Here is a 20,161-nt window from a genome sequence, read left to right as displayed (position 1 = left end):
CCCAGACAACCTCGACCCACTGCGATTCGCCCACCGCTGAGACAGGTCCACAGCAGACACCATCTCCCTGGCCCTACGCTCAGCTCTGGAGCATCTGCATAACGAAGACACCTACGTTAGACTCCTGTTTATTGACCACAGCTCTGCCTTCAATACCATAATTCCAAACAAGTTCATTTCCTGGGACTCAGCACTTCCCTCTGCAACTGGATCATTGACTTCCTGACCAACAGACCGCAATCAGTGAGGATAGGCAGTGACACCTCCAGCATGATTATTCTCAACACTGGTGCCCCACAAGGCTGCACCCTCAGCCCTCTACTCTACTCCCTGTGCATACATGGCTGTGTGGCCAGATTCTGCTCTAACTCCATCTACAGGTTTGCAGGTGACACCACAATATTGGGTCAGATCTCAATAACAATGAGTCAGAGTTCAGGAAGGAGATAGAGAGCTTATTGACATGGTGTTAAGACGACAACCTTTCCCTCAATGTCAGCCAAAGAGCTGGTCGTTGTCTTCAGGAAGGGGGGTGCAGTACCTGCCGCTGTTTGTATCAATGGTGCTGAGGTGGAGAGGGTTGAGAGTGTAAAGTTCCGGGGTGTAAATATCACCAACAACTTGTCCTGGTCCAACCACATAGAAGCTACGACCAAGAAAGCTCACCAGTGTCTCTACTTCCTCAGGAGGCTAAGGAAATTCGGCATGTCCCTTTTGACACTCACCAATTTTTACAGATGCACCATGGAAAGCATCCGATCCGGGTGCATCCCGGCTTGGTACAGCAACTGCTCTGCAGACAGTTGTGGACACAGCACATTCACAGAAACCAGCCTCCCCTCCATGGACTCTGTCTACACTTCTCGCTGCCTCGGTAAAGCAGCCACCATAATCAAAGACCCCACCCACCCCAGTGTTCTCTCTTCTTTTCTCCCCAATCGGGCAGCTTTTATCCCAATGTATGAGGCTCTTGAACAGACCTCTTGTATGATAAAGATGGACTCTGACCTCACAATCTACCTTGTTGTGACTTTGCACCTTACTGTCTACATGCACTACACTTCCTCTGTAGGTGTGACACTATTCTTCATTCTGTTTTCTCTTTACTACGTATGGAATGATCTGGATGGCACGCAAAGTCTTTCACTATCTTGGTGCATGTGACAATAACAAACCAATTACCCTCTTGTTCCCCCCCGACCCTGATCTCTGGCCACCTTCTGCAGGAAGGAGCGAACATTAACAAGTCCCTGACCACACTGGGGAAGGTGATCTCCGCACTGGCTGAAGTGGTGAGTCTCAGTTTCGCTGCGCCCCCTCTCCCCCCGGCTTGTGTCTCCCATAGCTCCCCCAGTCTCCCATCTCCCGCCTCACCCCCCAGCTCCCCTGGTCTCCCGTCTCCCACCACCCCCCACACCGTTGCTCCCGTCTCCCGCCTCACACCCCAGCTCCCCATGCCATGCCCCCCCCACCACTGTCCAGGTCATCGCCGCTTCTCTTGGTTCCCCGCAGGGCAAGAAGAAGAAAGTGGAGTTCATCCCGTACCGGGACTCTGTGCTGACCTGGCTGCTGAAGGAGAATTTGGGTGAGTGTCCGCATGGGCACAGGGGGGCTCGCGTGGTGGGGGGGGGGGTGCCTGGGCGCAGGGGGCTCGTGCGGGGGCGTGTGAGCGCAGGATCCACCCGGGCACAGAGGGCTCGTGTGGGCGCGGGGGTCTCACGTGGGCGCGGTGGGGCGTGGGAGGGGGCAGACACAGGGGCTCGTGGGCAGCTCAGGGTTGGGGGGAGCCTTATTTACCAATGAGATGCAGGCGGAGGCCACTTGGCCCCTCCAACCTAGCCCATAGATTAGTCAGATCCCAGCTGACTTAACTGTAACTTTGGCCCCTCACCCCCACCTCTTCCCTCCCCCCCCCACCCTCTCACCGTGTCCCTACTGACATTTGACCTCTTCCCTCAGGGGGTAACTCCCGAACGGCCATGATCGCTGCCCTCAGTCCCGCCGACCTCAACTATGAGGAAACCCTCAGCACGCTCAGGTATGGGGGGGTCCGGGTTGTGGGGGTGGTGGTGGGGTCAGATCTGGGGGCCCAGGAGCTCTTGGGTGGGGTCAGACCCGGGGACCCGGGGAGACCCTTGGGTGGCGTTCCCCGGAGCTGGGGCCTCCAGTTGCGAGGGGGGAGGGTGTTGTAGCCAGGACTCTGGGCCTGGTGTTGGGGTTAGAGGGTCGCGGAGGAGATGTCTGTGTTTTGGGGCAGGGGGCTGTGTTTACGCGGGCCACTGTGTTTCCCCCGCAGGTATGCAGACCGAGCCAAGCAGATCAGGTGTAACGCGGTGGTGAACGAGGACCCGAACGCACGGCTGATCCGGGAGCTGAAGGAGGAGGTGGCTCGGCTCAGGCAGCTGCTGAGCGCTCAGGGGCTGGGGCTGGTCGACGGTGAGGCTCGGGGGGCAGGGGAACCAGAGACCCCCACTACCCACCCCATTCACTACCCCCACTGATGGACGGTGTCCTCATACATCCCTCAGCCTGTGCTGCAGGGTGATCCCACCAACCCCACTCCTCACCCTGTTCCCCTGTAACCCACTCACCCCCACACTGAGTAGTTCATAGTAATTGTGAGGCCATCCCACACGCAGCACAGAGAGCTTCACCCTGCGTCTGACCCCGGGAGTGTGTGATGGGACGGTGCGGGGGGAGCTTCACCCTGCGTCTGACCCCGGGAGTGTGTGATGGGACGGTGCGGAGGGAGCCTCACCCTGCGTCTGACCCCGGGAGTGTGTGACGGGACGGCGCGGGGGGAGCCTCACCCTGCGTCTGACCCCGGGAGTGTGTGACGGGACGGCGCGGGGGGAGCCTCACCCTGCGTCTGACCCCGGGAGTGTGTGACGGGACGGCGCGGGGGGAGCCTCACCCTGCGTCTGACCCCGGGAGTGTGTGACGGGACGGTGCGGGGGGAGCCTCACCCTGCGTCTGACCCCGGGAGTGTGTGACGGGACGGCGCGGGGGGAGCCTCACCCTGCGTCTGACCCCGGGAGTGTGTGACGGGACGGCGCGGGAGGAGCCTCACCCTGCGTCTGACCCCGGGAGTGTGTGACGGGACGGCGCGGGGGGAGCCTCACCCTGCGTCTGACCCCGGGAGTGTGTGACAGGACGGCGCAGGGGGAGCCTCACCCTGCGTCTGACCCCGGGAGTGTGTGACGGGACGGCGCGGAGGGAGCCTCACCCTGCGTCTGACCCCGGGAGTGTGTGACGGGACGGCGCGGAGGGAGCCTCACCCTGCGTCTGACCCCGGGAGTGTGTGACGGGACGGTGCGGAGGGAGTTTTCACTCTGTGTCTGACCTGTGAATTTTGAGATGTGGATGGATGTATTTGAATAATTACTCTGATTTTTGCCTCCAACCTACCTCCTCCTCCCCACTCACCATCTCCACAGGTGTCAGACTTACGGAGTCGGACTCTGCCCAGCCTGTTGTAGATCCAGTCTGGTCTAATGGAGCAGCCCCTGACCCCTTTAACCCCACCTCCAGTGAGGTCGAGGGTCCAAGGCCCTGGCCTGATGATGTGGAGGGATCAGGGGCACAGGATCCAGTGACCCTGGGGGGCACCCAGTGTCCAGCTGTGCCAGGAGGGGCACTGACGAGTGAGGAGGCCCTGGACCGTCTGCAGGTGAGTCCAGAGCATCCGGCACATGCCCCCTACGTCCCCCTGACCCCCGTATCTCGCTGCCCCCACCTTCCCGGTCCCCCCCGGCCCCCGGCCCACGCCCCCCCCCCATGCTGGCCCCCCAGGGTGACAAGGGGTCTGTGTTCACACAGGAGACAGAGAAGATCATCGAGGAACTGAACGAGACCTGGGAGGAGAAGCTGCGGAAAACAGAGCGGCTCCGGGTGGAGAGGTGGGGAGGGGGGGTAGTGGAAGGGGGAGGGTGGGGATTGGGGGAGGGTGGGGGGGGGATTTGGGGGGGAGGAAGGGGATGGATTTCAGAGGGGTTGATGTGGGTGGGGTGGGAAGCACTGTGGGGGGCTGGGGCATTTGGATGGGAAGAGCAGGGTGGGGCTGAAAGGTGGACGGGGTTGGGAGGTGGGAGGCTTGGTGGCCATTGGGGGGGTGGGTTTGGGGTGGAGGTGGGGGGGAGTTGGGGGGGTGGGGTAGGGGGTGTTCACCAGGTGATGTAGCCCGTGGGAGAACGGTGGATTTGTCTGTAACTCCTGGGCAGGGTGGGGGGGGAGGGGGTTTGACCAGAGGGGGTGTTTGGTGGTGGGGGAGGGTGGGCTGGCGGGGTGGGGGTCCCTGACTGGTTGGTTTCTCTCCTAGGGAGGCGCTCCTGGCCGAGATGGGTGTGGTCACTCGAGAGGATGGAGGAACCGTTGGGGTCTTCTCCCCCAAGAAGGTGAGTTGCAGTGACCAGACCAGACCCCCGCCCCACCCCACCCACGTGGGACCCCCCCCCCCCCCCCCCCCCCCCCCCAGCCTCTTCCTCCTCTCCCAACTCAACCTCTGGACCTTTTTGCTTCAGGAATTTAAACTGTTTAAACCTTCTCTCCCCCACTGCCCCCCTCCTCCCTCTCGCCGCCACCCCCCTCCCCCTCCTCTCCCCCACCCCGCCACACTGACGTGATCTCTGTTGCAGACCCCTCACCTGGTGAACCTGAACGAGGATCCCCTGATGTCAGAGTGTCTGCTCTACTACATCAAGGATGGAGTGACCAGGTACCTGTGAGCGGGGGGGAGGGGGGGACTGAGTGACCGGGTACCTGTGGGCTGGGGGGGAGGGGGGGACGGAGTGACCGGGTACCTGTGGGCTGGGGGGGAGGGGGGGACGGAGTGACCGGGTACCTGTGGGCTGGGGGGGAGGGGGGACTGAGTGACCGGGTACCTGTGGGCAGGGGGGAAGGGGGGGGACTGAGTGACCGGGTACCTGTGGGGGGAGGGAGGGAGGGACTGAGTGACCAGGTACCTGTGGGCTGGGGGAAGTGGGGGACTGAGTGACCAGGTACCTGTGGGCGGGGGGCAGGGACTGAGTGACCAGGTACATACTGTGACCAGGTACCTGTGGGCTGGGGGGGAGGGACTGAGTGACTGGGTACCTGTGGGTGGGGGGAGGGGGGGACTGAGTGACCAGTTACCTGGGGGAGGGGGGGGACTGAGTGACCAGGTACGGGGGGGGAGGGGGGGACTGAGTGACCGGGTACGAACTGAGTGACCAGGTACCTGTGGGCGGGGGGGAGGGGGGCACTGAGTGACCGGGTACTTGTGGGCTGGGGGGAGGGGGGGACTGAGTGACCAGGTACCTGTGGGCTGGGGGGAGGGGGGGACTGAGTGACCAGGTACCTGTGGGCTGGGGGGAGGGGGGAACTGAGTGACCAGGTGGCTGGGGGGAGGGGGGGACTGAGTGACCAGGTACCTGTGGGCTGGGGGGAGGGGGGGGGACTGAGTGACCAGGTACGAACTGTGACCAGGTACCTGTGGGCTGGGGGGAGGGGGGGACTGAGTGACCAGGTACGTACTGAGTAACCAGGTACCTGTGGGCGGGGCGGAGGGGGGGGAATGAGTGACCGGGTACCTGTGGGGGGGAGGGAGGGACTGTGACCGGGTACCTGTGGGGGGAGGGAGGGACTGAGTGACTGGGCACCTGTGGGGGGGAGGGAGGGACTGAGTGACGGGGTACCTGGGGGGGGGGGGAGGAGGGGAGACTTCCCCTGGTGAGGGTCAATGTGTGTGGGGTCTGTCCTGTGGGAGGGGTCAGTGAGAAGAGATCCTGCTCCATCCTGATGGGGACAGACAGTGGGGTCAGGGTTAGCCGGTGGGGTCAGATGGCGGGGTCCTGGATGTCAGTGGTTGGTCCCCAGGGTTGGAGGGTGAGCTGTGGGGGTCGGAGGGTGGGGTCCTGATGTCTGTGGTTGGCCCCCAGGGTTGGAGGGTGGGGTTTGGGGGTCAGAGGACAGGGTCCTGACCTCTGGTCCCCAGGGTCGGGGTTTGGGGGTCGGAGGACAGAGTCCTGACCTCTGGTTGGTCCCCAGGGTCGGAGGGCAGGGTGGGGTTTGGGGGTTGGAGGACGGGGTCCTGATGTATGTGGTTGGTCCCCAGGGTCGGTCAGTCAGATGTGGACATTAAGCTGAGCGGTCACTTCATCAAGGACGAGCACTGTGTGTTCCGTAGTCAGACCGGGGACGGGGGTGACGGTGAGTGTGGCCCAGCCCCCGACTGGGGCCGGAGGGGGGTGGGGTGGGTGGTGGTGGGAGGGGGTGGTTGAGTGGGCAGTGGGTAGGCGGGGTCCAGTGTGGGGTGGGGGTCAGGGAGGGGGATGGTTGTGGGGATGTGGGGGTTGGAGTGGTCAGGGGATGGTGTTGGGGGCCAGGGGGTGGAGGGTGGTCTGGAACCGCTGAGGCGGGATGGTCAGGGGACAGTGTTGCGGGGGGGGGGGGTCAGGGGTTGTTGTGGGGGGTCAGGGGCCAAGGTCCAGGGCGGGGAGACGGGGCCAATTGTTGCCAGTGACCCTGGGCTGGAGGGAAGGACTCTTCCCGCTGGTTTGGTGAAGCGTGATGCCCCTGTAGTGGAATAGCCTCCCACTGAGCCCCCCGCCCCAGTACAGCGACTGACCTCCATTCCCTCCCCCACAGTGACAGTGACCCTGGAGCCGTGTGAAGGAGCCGACACCTACGTCAACGGGAAGCAGCTGACCGGCCCCCTGGTCCTCCGCCAAGGTAGTTGGGGGGGTGGTGGGGGCAGAGTGTGTAATGGAGGAGGGGGAGTGTTGGGGGGTTTGTGTGAATAGTGGGTGTGTTTTTGGGGAGAGTGGGCGTTAGTGGGTGGGGAGGTTGGTGGCGGGGGTGTGTCCTGACCTACTCCCCGAGCACAGGCTCGACCCTCTGCTGACTGACAGCACCAACTACGTCTCAGGTGGATTACAGGGACCTGAGGTGCAGGTTTGTCACCCAGGTGGGTGGTGAGGGGCAGGTTTGTCACCTGGGGTGGTGGGTGTGAACGGGCTGCCAGAGGGAGAGGTGGGGACAGTTACAGCAACACAGTGGGAAAGGTTTGGAGGGTGTGGAGCACACGCAAGGGAATGGGACGGGCTCGGAGATGTGGTGGTCACCGTGGGTGGGGCGGAAGGGCCGTTTCTGTGCCATACATGGTGACTCACTTTGGGATGTCCAACAGAGTTCGGACGTGTCCAGTGAATGGTGGGGTACGAGGGATCAGCAACGATTGGGGTTCAAGTCCAGAGTTCCCTGCCACTGTTGACGCAGGTGGACAGGTTGGTGAGGAAGGACCTGGTCAGGGCACTGAGCGCAAGAGTTATAGCCCAGTGGTCAGTCTGCACTGGGAGCCCATGTCCGGTTCCGGTCACCACACAATGGGAAGGTGTGGGTGCAGAGGGCATTCACCAGGATGTTGCCAGGATTGGGGGGTCCTCCCTGGAGTGAGGGAGGCTGAGGGGTGACTGACAGAAATATATTGGACCATGAGAGGTAGATAGATGGTGGGAGTCTAAAGCGAGAGGGCAGAGGTTTGAGATGGGGTGGGGGGGGGGGGATCTGAGGGATAAGTTTTTCTACAGAAACTGGTTGGTACCTGGAACTTTTGGTGGAATCGGACCCATCACCACGTTCAGGCAGGGACGTGAACAGACGAGCTGTAGGAGGGTCAGCAGGGGCAGGGTGGTCCGACGGGCCTGCTGGAGGTGGCTGACCCCGGCTCTGCCCTAGGTAACCGCGTGGTGCTGGGGAAGAGCCACGTGTTCCGTTTCAACCACCCCGAGCAGGCAAGGCTGGAGCGGGAGAGGGGTCCCAGTCCGGGGTCCACGGTGGAGGCCGCTGACTGGAGCTTCGCCCAGAGGGAGCTGCTGGAGCAGGAGGGCATCGACATCCGGCTGGAGATGGAGCGGAGGTGGGTGGCGTCGGGGTCTGGGGGGTTGGTGGGAGCAGGGGATGGGGGGCATCGGGCTCTGGGGGGTGGGCAGGGGATGGGGGCATCGGGGACCTGGGGGGGCAGGGGATGGGTGGGGGGGCAGGGGATGGGGGCATCGGGGACCTGGGGGGGCAGGGGATGGGTGGGGGGGGCAACAAGATCCTGGGGGTGCAGAAAAACAGGATCCTGGGGGGATGGGAGTGGGGGGTGGTGGAGGAGTCAGGATCCGGGGCGGGGGGGGGGGGGGGGGTTGATGAGGTGAAGGGCCTGGTGGGATACCCCGGTGGATGGGGGTGTCAGTGAGTGGTGGGGGGGCCGTTCCCCACTTCAGGGTCCAGAGGTCGGGCCAGGGCACTTGAACTGTGGGAGGTGTCATAGCCGACATTGACCTGGGACTGGAGGTGGAGTCAAACCAGAATCGGGGGGGTGGGGTGGGGGGGTCCCGACTGGCCGCTGGCGCTGATTGGCCGATGCTCTGTGCCCACAGGCTGCAGGACGTGGAGAACCAATACCGTCGCGAGAAGGAGGAGGCCGACCTGCAACTGGAGCAGTCCCGGCTGGTAGGGTCAACCCCCGACGCCCGCCCCCTGACGCCTGCCCCTGCAGGGTGGGCCCCCAACGCCCGCCGTCAGTGCCCTGTGAACTCAGTCATACAGCATGGAAACAGGCCCTTCGGCCCAACCAGTCCGTGCCGACCCAGATTCCCATCCAAGCCAGTCCCGTTTGCCCGCGTTTGGCCCAGATCCCTGTAAACCTTTCCCGCCCACCCCTCACCACTTGTGGCAGCTCATTCCACGTACGGACCACGCTCTGAGTGGGGGGTAAACCTTCCTCCCTCACCTTAAACCTATTCCTCTAGACTCCCCAACCCTGGGGGAAAGTCTGTGACCATCCACCCTATCTACACCCCTCCTGGTTTTATATCAGGTCACCCCAGGGGAGTCAGTCCCGGCCTGTCCAGCCTCTCATTGTAACTCCAGCCCTCCGTTCCCGGCAACGTCCCCGTGAACCTTTTCTGTCCCCTCTCCGGTTTAAGGGCACCCTTCCTGTAGCTGGGCGACCAGAACTGCGCACAACCCTCCGTGCAGTCTCACCAACATCTCGTACAACATCCCCCACACTCCAGTGTAACCTGATACCCCCATACACTGCCCCGTGCACTGACCCTCTGCTCCCCTGCAGTACGCGGACCCGTGCACTGACCCTCTGCTCCCCTGCAGTACGCGGACCCGTGCACTGACCCTCTGCTCCCCTGCAGTATGCGGACTCGGACAGTGGCGATGACTCGGATAAGCGCTCGTGTGAGGAGAGCTGGCGGCTGATCGCCTCGCTGCGGGAGAAGCTACCGGCCAGCAAGGTGCAGAAGATCGTGCGGCGCTGCGGCCTGCCCAGCAGCGGCAAGAAACGTGAGCCGCTGCAGGTATACCAGATCCCGCAGAGACGCCGCATCAGCAAGGACCCCAAGTGGGTGACGCTGGCTGACCTGAAGATGCAGGCGGTGAAGGAGATCTGCTACGAGGTGGCACTCAATGACTTCAGGCACTCCAGGCACGAGATTGAGGCCATGACCGTGGTCAAGATGAAGGAGTTGTCTCGCATGTACAGCAAGAAGGACCCAAACGAGCAGGACACGTGGCGCGCGGTGGCGCGGGATGTGTGGGACACGGTGGGTGTGGGTGAGGAATCCGAGGCTCGCCCCCCCCGAGATGTCGACGACCTGCGCGCCCACATTGACAAGCTGACCGGGATCCTGCAGGAGGTGAAGCTCCAGAACAACATGAAGGACGAGGAGATCCGGGCACTGCGAGACCGCATGCTGAAGATGGAGCAGGTCGTACCTGCAATCACTCAGGTAATGTCACAGCAAAGAGCCAGTAACGTGTCCCGGTGTCGGTTCCTGTACATGGTGTGGGTGTGTGTGTCCCGGTGTCTGCTCCTGGCTGAGACGGACACGTGCCCCGGTGAGCAGTGTGTGTGATGGAGCAGAATCCCTGGGGTTGGGGGTTGGGGGGTCAGTGGCACTGCGGGAGGAGCAGAGGGTCTGGTGCGGGGGATGAGCGGGAGCAGACCCGGGGTGTGGGGGCGGGATGCAAGGGTTGATGTGGGAGTGAGGTTCTGGGTGCCATGGTGGGTGTGGGTCAGGGCAGGGAGGGGTGTGAGGCCTGAGGCCACTGCCCACTGCCCCTCCTTTCCAGTAGGACAGTTGCAGGAGGGCGAGGTTCTGGGGCTGGGCCCCGGGTGTGGGCGGAGCTGGGCCTGGGGTCCGGGGTGTGGGAGGGGCCGGGGTGTGGGAGGGTCCGGGCCTGGGGTCCGGGGTGTGGGAGGGGCCGGGCCTGGGATGTGGGAGGGGCCGGGGCCTGGGGTCCGGGGTGTGGGAGGGTCCGGGGTGTGGGAGGGGCCGGGCCTGGGGTGTGGGAGGGGCCGGGGCCTGGGGTCCGGGGTGTGGGAGGGGCCGGGGTGTGGGGTCCGGGGTGTGGGAGGGGCCGGGCCTGGGGTCCGGGGTGTGGGAGGGTCCGGGGTGTGGGAGGGGCCGGGCCTGGGGTCCGGGGTGTGGGAGGGTCCGGGGTGTGGGAGGGGCCGGGCCTGGGGTCCGGGGTGTGGGAGGGGCCGGCTCTCACCCCCACCATCTGTTCCAGGACGGGGGTCCGGCCGGAGGAGGGGACGAGGTGCAGCGGGTGAGCGAGGAGGGCAGCCCGGCGCTGCGCATCGGCCGTCTGATGGAGGAGGACCCGGCCTTCCGGCGGGGGAGGCTGCGGTGGCTGCAGCACGAGCAGCAGCGCATCCTCAACCTGCAGCAGCAGCAGCTGGGCCGCAAGCTGCGCAAGAGGGCGGGCGCGGGCCGCTTCATCCCGCCGCAGGACTGCAAGCTGCGCTTCCCCTTCAAGAGCAACCCCCAGCACCGCTGCTGCTGGGGCCCCGGCAACGGGCCCGCCGGCCCCGGCAACGGGCCCGCTCACCCCGGCAACGGGCCCGCCGGCCCCGGCAACGGGCCCGCTCACCCCGGCAACGGGCCCGCCGGCCCCGGCAACGGGCCCGGCGCAACCCCTGACCCTGCCGACCAGGCCTACCAGGCCCCGTGCCATCCACCCGGGCAGGATGAGAGGCCCTGGGCCCCAGGCCCGAGGCCCTGGCCAGGCTCGGGGGTCCCGTCCCCCCAGCACCGGCCCTTCCGCCGAAACTCCTTTGACAATGGGGCCGGGGGCCGTGCCCGCTTCCCCCGCCGGCCTCCCTCCCCCGCCGAGAGGCCCCTCGGGAACGCCGAGCACCGCAGGCCTCGGCCTCAGCACCAGCACCGGGCCCGGACCCCCGAGTCCGGCCTCGGCCCCCCGCAGCCCCAGCAGAGACCCTACACACCCCCTCCCCGCATGAGGCGGCAGCACTCGGCCCCCAACCTGCAGCACAGTGGCACCCCCCGCTAGCGCGGCCCCCACCCCGGGCACCGCCCCCGGAGGGCAGAGGGCAGGGAGAGGAAGGTATGAGGGGGCTGGGCAGGGAGGTAGGACTGTGTGTGAGGGGGGAGAGCGAGGAGGGTGAGTTGATGTGTGAGGGAGGGTGTCAGGAGGTAGGAATGAGCTTGAGGGGGGAGGGTCGAGTGTGCAAGGAGAGAGCCTTTAGCATGTGAGGTGGCTGTGGAGAGACGAGGGTGTGAGCAGAGTGTGTGAGGAGGGGAAGGGGCAAGTGTGTGAGGGGAGGGTGTGAGGAAGGGGTGAGTGTGCAAGAGAGAAAAGGGGCAAGTGTGAGGTGGGAGGCTGTGAGGGGTATCGGGAGGTGTCAGGAGGGGAAGGGCTAAGGGTGCACGGGATTGTGGCAGGAGTTGGGGAGTGTATCGGGGGAGCGCAAGAGGAGGCAGGAGGGGTGTGTGTGTGCAAGGGGACTGTCAGGAGGGGAAGGGGTGAGTGTGCCAGGAATGGGGGTGAATGTGCGTGGGGGTTCTGTGCTGCACCTGGGTGACGCGGGGAGGGTGTTGGGGTGTGAGGCAGGGCTGTGTGGGTCTGATGTGGCGGTTCCCGGCTGTGTGTTGTGCCGTGTGTTTCTGTGAATTCGGTGGTGCCGGTTTCTTCAGCTGGGCTCCCACCGCACGTGTGTGCGCGACTGTTGTCAGAAGTACTGTGGTGGGTGTGAGCGCCGAGTGTCTGCTCACACACCGCAGCGTGGGCACGTTCGGACACTCCACCCTCGGCACCGAGATCAACACTGCTCCCCACACCAGGGATGCTTGAAGGGCGGGGGTGTTCAACAGAGAGCATGGTCTCCTGGGCAGTGCGGAGTGAGGAGACCTTGTTCTCCAAGCCCAAGGGTTCCAGCCTGGAATCTGCCCGTCCCGCTTGAACTCTCTGTTACAACCCCCCCCCCCCCCCACACCCCCCCGATCATTCTCTGTAACCTGAAGCGGGGGGTGCGAGGAAATCCCTGGGTTTCAGCCTGCCGAAGATCTGGACTAGGCGCCCTAACCTCAAGGCTCCTGCGCAGTTATTGAGCAAGTTGGTTCCTCGCTCCACAGACGTTGCCTGACCAGCCGAGTGTTCCCACGTTGTTCTGATTTCTCAAGAGTGGCGGGCAGGAGCCACAGACCGCACTGCTTCCAAACACGTTACAAACCACTGCAATAATGGATTAAAGACGGTGGACTTCCGATGTGTGACCTCAGAACTTGTTGGGGACATTACAACTTTCAAAGTGGCCCCGGGATGTTTGCACAAATTATACGCTCCTATATTTTAGAATTCTTTCTTGTGTGTTTTAGTTTAAAGGAATGTTTCTAACGGACCTCTGCACTGGCTCCTGTCAGCTCAGGGTCAGAGGAGACTACTGCTTGTGTCCCCCGGCGAGGGTCAGTGTGTGTGGGACCCTGCCCCCGGCGAGGGTCAGTGTGTGTGGGACCCTGCCCCCGGCGAGGGTCAGTGTGTGTGGGACCCTGCCCCCGGCGAGGGTCAGTGTGTGTGGGACCCTTCCCCCGGCGAGGGTCAGTGTGAGTGGACCCGTCGCCCCGGCAAGGGTCAGTGTGTGTTGACCCGTCCCCCAGTGAGGGTCGAGTGCAGATGTGGCGGGCTTTTCCCTGGACTGTCACCAGAGTAGGGGGCTCCCGGTCTTGGAATGCGGTGTGGGCCGATCAGGATGTGGCTGGGGGGAGTTTCCCGGCCAGTTTTGCGGGGTGGGGGGGGGGGGGAGTTCCCCGGCCAGTTTTTTTTTTGGGGGGGGGAGTTCCCCGGCCAGTGTTGGGGGGTGGAGGGGAGTTCCCCGGCCAGTGTTGGGGGGTGGAGGGGAGTTCCCCGGCCAGTGTTGGGGGGTGGGGGGGGAGTTCCCCGGCCAGGGGTGGGGGATCGGGAAGTAACTAGAGACTGCAGATGCTGGTACGTGGAGCATCGCACGATGTGCTGGTGGAACCCAGCGGGTCGGGCAGCGTCTGTGGGGGGAAGGAGTTGTTGATGTTTCAGGTCGAGGTCCTGGTGCAGGGTTTGGACCAGAAACTTTGACATTTCTCCCCCCCCCCCCCCCCCCAACAGATGCTGCACCCACCGTTCCTCGGGCAGGTTGTGGGCAAGAGCTGGGGTTCTCCACCGGATGGTGAGGGGACGGGGCTGGCGATGGATCTGTAGGTGGGAAGGGAACGGGGAGTGGGGCTGGGGTACAGGACGGAACACTGGTGGGGCAGGGGCAGGGGTCCGATGGACTCACTGCTGAAGTCAGTGGTTGGGACACAGACCCCCACTGTGGGGGTGTCGGGTGGGGTTTATGGAGCTGGGGGCGGTGGCTGGGGCTGAGTGGGTTTATTGTGGAGCAGCTGACGGTGGGAGGTGGTGAGGGATGGACACTGGGCCCGGTGTTGGCTGGTTCCCCGCGCTCTGGGACACGGAACCGTCTCCTCTTAGAGTGTGGGGGTGGTGTGGGGGGGGGGGGGGAGAAGCAGAGGCCCAGAGGGGCGTGAAGGTGTAAGCGGAGAGGTGAGAGGGGGTACGGGGAGGTGAGGGAGAACGGGCGGGGGCGGGGGAGGTGAGGAGTGGGGGGGATGCGGGCAGACTGCGGAGCCCAGGTGTGTGCCCATGGCTCCCCCAGTGCAGGAGAATGTTGGGGACCTCTGGGCTACGGATGACAGTGGGGAGGAGGCTGGTGGCGGGGAGGGGTCCCGGGACCGGCCACCCTGGTCTGTATGCAGCTCGGTGTGAAGTGATGGTGTGTCGAGTGATGTGGTTTGTTCACTGGGGACTCCCAGTTACCCCTGACTGGGGTCAGTGTGTGTGGAGCCGGGCAGTGGGTGGGCACTGAGGGCAGGTACAAGGAGAGGTCCCGCCCGGTTACTGAGGGCCCGGCCAGGGGAGGCTCGGCCCGGTTATTGTACCCGCTGACGTCCCATTAAAGCTGAACTGGAGCCCAGTGCACCGTGTGGTGTTTGTTTCTGCTCATCTCTGTGGATAGCCCCCTACCCCTCTCTCTCCCACCCACCCCCTCCCCTCTCTGTCCCTCCCCCACCCCCTCTCCCGGTGCGGCCCCTCCCTGGTGCTACACCTCACACCCACCACTTGACATCAAACAAATTGACACCAGACACATTTTATTAAAAAATGTTGACGTGGCTTCCATCGCCGTCCCGTCCCTGAGCCCCACCACCCCAGGCCTCTGCCCCTCCCATCCATGGCTCTGTTAGCCCTGCCGCCTGTACTCCGGCCCTGAGTGGCCTCGCCCGTCCTGCTCTTCCCCCCCCCCCCCGTGTTGTGGAGGGTTCGTAGGAGGGGTCGGAATGGTCAGCGTGGGGGTCGGCTGTGCCCCGAGTCTCCCCCAGCTCCACTGGCCGGCGTCCTGACTGCGGTCGACCCTCCTGCCTCCTCCGTCACAGCGTCATCGCCAGAGGAGCCACATCGTCACCAGCCCTGTGCGGTGTGAATCAGAGCCAGTGGTGGCAGTGGATCAGCCAGTGGTGCCAGTGGATCAGCCAGTGGTGCCAGTGGATCACAGTGCCAGCGGATCGCCGCCACTGGTGCCAGTGCATCGGTCAGTGATGCCAGTGAGGCGCTGTGCCGGGAGGGGGAGGAGGGGTGGGGTTGGGGAGAGGATATGGAGGGGATGAGGGGTTGCGGTGGAGGTGGAGGGGAATGGATGGAGGGGAGGGGACTGGGGGATGGAGGGGGAGGGGCTGGAGGAGAAGGGGGGATGGAGGGGGAGGGAAGTGAGGGGGCGGGGTCAGTGCCCTCTCCCTCCCACTCCCTCATTTCCCATTCGCCGCCGATCAACAGCATAAGTCCCGCCCACTGCACCGATGGGAAGATCCCTGCAGAACCATTGGCGGAGTTACCTGTCCATCACGACAAGAAACACTTCCGCTTACCCATTTCCCGCCTATATCCCTCAATATCATTGGCTGTACCCATCTGCCGTCACAACTGAATGGCTGTCGTGACAACCAATCGAATTCAACGAGGTTGCAACGCGTTTCTGATTGGTCAGCCCCAACTAATCCACGTAGACAGACTGGGGAGGGGTGGGGTCAGTGTGTCAGTGAGTGTGAGTGAGTGTGACTGGGTGTGTCAGTGTGACTGGGGGTGTGTGAGTGTGACTGGGTGTGTGTCAGTGAGTGTGTCAGTGTGTCTGGGTGAGTGTGAGTGTGTCTGGGTGTGTGTCAGTGAGTGTGTGAGTGTGACTGGGGGTGTGTGAGTGTGACTGGGGGTGTGTCAGTGAGTGTGACTGGGGGTGTGTGAGTGTGACTGGGGGTGTGTCAGTGTGACTGGGGGTGTGTCAGTGAGTGTGTTACCCCCATACATTACCCACACCCTGAATTTTTATGTCTGGCTTGATCTTCAAGCCCGCACATCCTCTGCTCCCCAGTTCCATCCTCACACCCCCGTACATTTGTCAAACAGGATTTTGCTTCCAGAACTCCACGTTGACTGACGAATCCCGCTGATATTTTCCAAGTGTCCAGTCACTTCCGGCATTTTCCCCAGCGTGGATCTTTGGAACCCTCTTTCAAATGTTGTGGGTATGGAGTCATTGTTGGATATTTGAACAAAGGGAGTCGGGGGAGCAGGAGAGGGGGGAGGGTAGAGGGAGGGGGAAGATGGGGAGGCAGTTGGGGAGGGGGAGGCAGGGGGAGAGGGAAGGGAAGGCAGGGAGGGGAGGGGGAGGCAGGGGAGAGGGGAGGGGAGGCAGGGAGGGGAGAGGGAGGGAGGGGTGGGGGAGGTAGAGTGAGGGGAGGGGGAAGTGTTGAGGATGCTTGGATCAGCCAGCATCTAATTGAATGGAGGAACAGGTTCAAGGGGCCGAGTGGCCTTCTGCTCCTGTTCTTTATCTTCCTGCAGTAAACACTGTCAGCAAATCCCTGACTCTGGGATACCTCCTCCGTCAGCCCCTGGGCACATTCCACTCTGAGGAATGTTGGCTTCAGCTTCACAGCAAATGTTGGAAATTATTCAGCCGCTGAGTTTAAACAAATCGAGTTCACAGACTGAACCCTGTGTGGGACCTCACATCAGAACTGAGTAAAGAGGCAGTAACAGCAACTGGCTAGGAACAGGGTGACACGCCCTCCACACCGTCCCGTCACACAGTCCCGGGGTCAGACACTGAGGGAAGCTCCCTCCACACCGTCCCGTCACACAGTCCCGGGGTCAGACACTGGGTGAAGCTCCCTCTACACCGTCCCATCACACAGTCCCGGGGTCAGACACAGGATGAAGCTCCCTCCACACCGTCCCGTCACACAGTCCCGGGGTCAGACACTGAGGGAAGCTCCCTCCACACCGTCCCGTCACACAGTCCCGGGGTCAGACACTGAGGGAAGCTTCCTCTGTCATAGAACATAGAACAGTACAGTGTTGGACAGGCTCATGATGTTGTATCATCCACATCCGTCCATTCCCTTCATATTCATGTGTCTGTCTAAAAGCTTCTCAAACTCCACCAAACTGTCTGCTCCCACCACCACCCCTGGTGACCCACTCCTGGCACCCACCATTCTCTGCGCCTCATGTCACCTTTAAACATCCCCCCTCTAACCTTAAAGACATAAGGTTATCAAACACTTCCATCGAACGCTGTCCATCGACTTCCAGAACAAACAGAGAGGGTGAATGTTTAAGTTGCCGAATGGGGTCCCCAGGAACTGACAGCATCCTTTGTTCTGGATGCTGTCAGTTCCTGAGAGTTGCTGAAGTGGAGAATGTTCCATCACATCGAGCTATTGAGTTGTACAGCATGGAAACAGGCCATTCGGCCCAACTTGTCCACACCGACCAGTGGGCACCCTTCCGTACTAACCCCATCATCCAGCACTTGGTCCACAGCTGTCTATGTCCAACTGTTGCAAGGGCTCATCCAGACACTTCTTAAATGTTGTCGGTGACTCAGCTTCACCAACTCTCTCAGGCAGTGTGTTCCAGGTACTCGCCACCCTCTGGCCCCCCGGGATCCCCTCGACATCTCTTCCCCCATTACCCAATGTCCTCTCATTTTATCTACCTCTGTTAAGGGGGGAAGTTCCCTGCAGCCTACCCCATCTGTACCCCTCATCATTTTATACACCTCAGTCATGTCCCCTCCTAACCCCCTCAGCTGCAGGGAGAACAGACCCAGTCTCTCCTCGTAACTGAACTGTTCCATCCCAGGCACCGTCCTGGTGAACCCTCTCTGCACCCTCTCCAGTGCCATCACATCCTTCCTGTAGCGTGGTGACCAGAACTGCACCCAGTGCTCCAGCTGAGATCTGAGGGTTTGTAAAATTGGATTATAACCTCCCTACTTCCGTACTCCATGCCATGACTAATGAAGGCCAGCATCCCATACGCCTTCCTGACCACATTATTACCTGCATTGCCACTTTCAAGGGCCCATGGACATGCACTCCAAGCTCCGTCTGTTCCTTGACTCTCCCTTGGACCCTACCATTCATGGTGTTTGTCCCAGCCTCATTCGTGCTCCCAAAATACATCACCTCACGTTAGTCTGGATTAAACTCCATCTGCCATTCCTCAGCCCATTTCACCAACACATTGCTATCTCTCAAAAGCCTAAGTCTGCCCTCCATGTTATCAACAACTCTGCCAATCTTCATGTTTTCCAATAACTTACTGATCCTGCCCCCCACACCCACATCCAAGCAATTCATGAATATTACAGACAGCAAGAGACCCAGCACCGATCCCTATGGGACACTACTTGTCACAGGCATCCAACTGCAAAAACAACCCTCTACCTTCACCCTCTGTCTCCTGTTGCCAAGCCAGCTTTGCATCTAGTTTTCAAACCTGTTCTGGATCCCAAGGGTCCTAACCTTTTGATCCGGTCTCCCATGTGCGATCTTGTCAAAGGCCTTATCGAGGTCCATGTAAATCGCATCTTCCCTGCCCTGCCCCGCCCCATGCACTTTGTTACTTCTTCAAAGAATTCAGTCAGATTGGTCAGACCGGGTCTGCCCCTGACAAAGCCACATTGCCTGTCTCCCACAGTCGCTGCCTTTCCAAAGGATCATTAACCTCTCCCTCGGAGCTTTTACCAGTTCCTTCCCTGCCTCTGACATTAGGCTCACACTTACTGCCTTTCCTGTAAAGGAGGATTACGTTTGCTGTCCTTCAGTCAACTGGTACCTCGTGTCCAATAAAGATTTAAAAATCTCGGCCAGAGCCCCAGTCTCTTCTCTTACCTCCCGAAACATTGACAATTCCTTTCTCCTCACAGCTACTGCTCGACCAGCGGATCGTGTGTTGCTCCAGATTCCAGCATCCGCAGTCTCTGGTGTCTCCAAGAACCCTGTGGGACCTCACGTCAGTCCAATGAAACGAGGCAGTGACAGGGGCTGGCTGTAAGTTCAGTCACAAAGTAAAAGGAAGCACATGTAAGGTTTAGCAAGGTGAAATCAGACAAGGCCCTTGAGGAATCTAAACAGGAAAGAACTTAAACAAGGAATTAGCAGGGCTAAAAGGGGCTGTGAAATGTTCTTGGCAAGTAGGATTAAGGAGTGTCCCAAAGCATATTATACATATAATTTATCATGTATATGGTTAACGTGTTTTCCCTGTGAATGCTGCTTATCTGATGCTCTGTGCCTGTGATGCTGCAGTAAGCTTGTCATTGTACCTGTGCACACATGTACTTGTGCAGGCGACAATAAACTTGACTTTGACATTTATTAGGAGCAGTAGGGTAGCTTGGGAGAGGGGAGGTCCACTCAAGGACAATAGATGGAATCATGCCTGTGGTCAGAGGAGGTGGGCGAGGTCCTCATTGCGTCGATAGTCACCAAGGGCGTGCAAGGTGTGAGGTCAGGGAGGGTTACCTACACCATGCACTGCACCAACTCACCGGCTCCCCAGATGGCACCTTCCAGACACACCACCTCTAGAAGGACGCGGGCAGCAGAACACGGGGAACACCACTGCCTGCAGGTTCCCCTCCGAGTTACACACCGTTCTGACTGGGAAATATATCATCGTTCCTTCACCGTCATCGGGTCAAAACCCTGGAACCCCCTCCCTCACAGCACCGTGGGTGCACCCACACCTCAAGGGCTGCAGCGGTTCAAGGCGGCAGCTCACCCCCACCCTCTCACCCCCCCCACCCTCCACCTCACCCCAACCCTCTCACCCTCACCCCCCACCCTCATCCCCCCCTCACCCCCACCCTCATCCCCCCTCACCCCAACCCTACGCCCCCACCACCTCACCCCCACCCTCACCCCCTCATCCCCCACCCTCATCCCCCACCCTCACCCCCCCACCCTCTCACCCCCACACCTCAACGGCTGCAGCGGTTCAAGGCGGCAGCTCACCCCCACACCCCCACTCTCTCACCCCCCCACCCTCCACCTCACCCCCACCCTCTTACCCCCCACCTCAATCCCACCCCCCACCCCCACATTCTCATCCCCCACCCTCTCACCCCCCACCCTCTCACCGGCAACGATGGGAACTAAATGCTGCCTCAGCCCAAGCCCACACCCTTTCCCTTGGGTGAATATAAAGAAACGTTATGTTGATATTTGAGGGCGTGTCGATATTAAGGAGGAGGTGTTGGGGCTCTCGAGAAGCATTTAGATGGATAACTCTCCAGAGAAGGAGTATGAGAGGGCGAGAGGAGAGGTACTGCTGGGGCCTTGCCAGAGATCCTTGTATCCTCTCCAGCCACAGGCGAGGCCCTGGAGGACTGAGGAACAGCCAATGATGTTCCGCTGTTTAAGCAGGGCAACAGGAACAAACCAGGACAAACTGGTGAGCCTTACTTCAGTGGTAGGGAAATTATTGGAGAAGGTTCTTAGGGATA

The 20,161-nt window shown here is 61.6% G+C and overlaps 1 protein-coding gene across 1 annotated transcript in view; it reads left to right on the top strand.

Moving 5' to 3' along the window:
• LOC127586653 (kinesin-like protein KIF1C) overlaps positions 1-13,068 on the top strand; it is a 13,516-nt gene extending 448 nt beyond the window's left edge. The window contains exons 2-15 of the mRNA XM_052044769.1: positions 1,227-1,292; positions 1,513-1,585; positions 1,960-2,038; positions 2,297-2,436; positions 3,438-3,670; positions 3,820-3,899; positions 4,319-4,394; positions 4,635-4,714; positions 6,092-6,186; positions 6,625-6,708; positions 7,714-7,894; positions 8,403-8,475; positions 9,174-9,767; positions 10,552-13,068. Coding sequence (XP_051900729.1) covers positions 1,227-1,292; positions 1,513-1,585; positions 1,960-2,038; positions 2,297-2,436; positions 3,438-3,670; positions 3,820-3,899; positions 4,319-4,394; positions 4,635-4,714; positions 6,092-6,186; positions 6,625-6,708; positions 7,714-7,894; positions 8,403-8,475; positions 9,174-9,767; positions 10,552-11,334 — 2,637 coding nt within the window. The 3' untranslated portion in view covers positions 11,335-13,068. The remainder of the gene's footprint in view (positions 1-1,226; positions 1,293-1,512; positions 1,586-1,959; positions 2,039-2,296; positions 2,437-3,437; positions 3,671-3,819; positions 3,900-4,318; positions 4,395-4,634; positions 4,715-6,091; positions 6,187-6,624; positions 6,709-7,713; positions 7,895-8,402; positions 8,476-9,173; positions 9,768-10,551) is intronic.
• The last annotated feature ends 7,093 nt before the right edge of the window (positions 13,069-20,161 follow it).

This window comes from Pristis pectinata, chromosome 37, assembly GCF_009764475.1.
Source record: "Pristis pectinata isolate sPriPec2 chromosome 37, sPriPec2.1.pri, whole genome shotgun sequence".
Classification (NCBI taxonomy): Eukaryota; Metazoa; Chordata; class Chondrichthyes; order Rhinopristiformes; family Pristidae; genus Pristis; species Pristis pectinata.
Note: the sequence above shows the minus strand (reverse complement) of the source record. Positions and strands in the feature narration are given on the sequence as shown.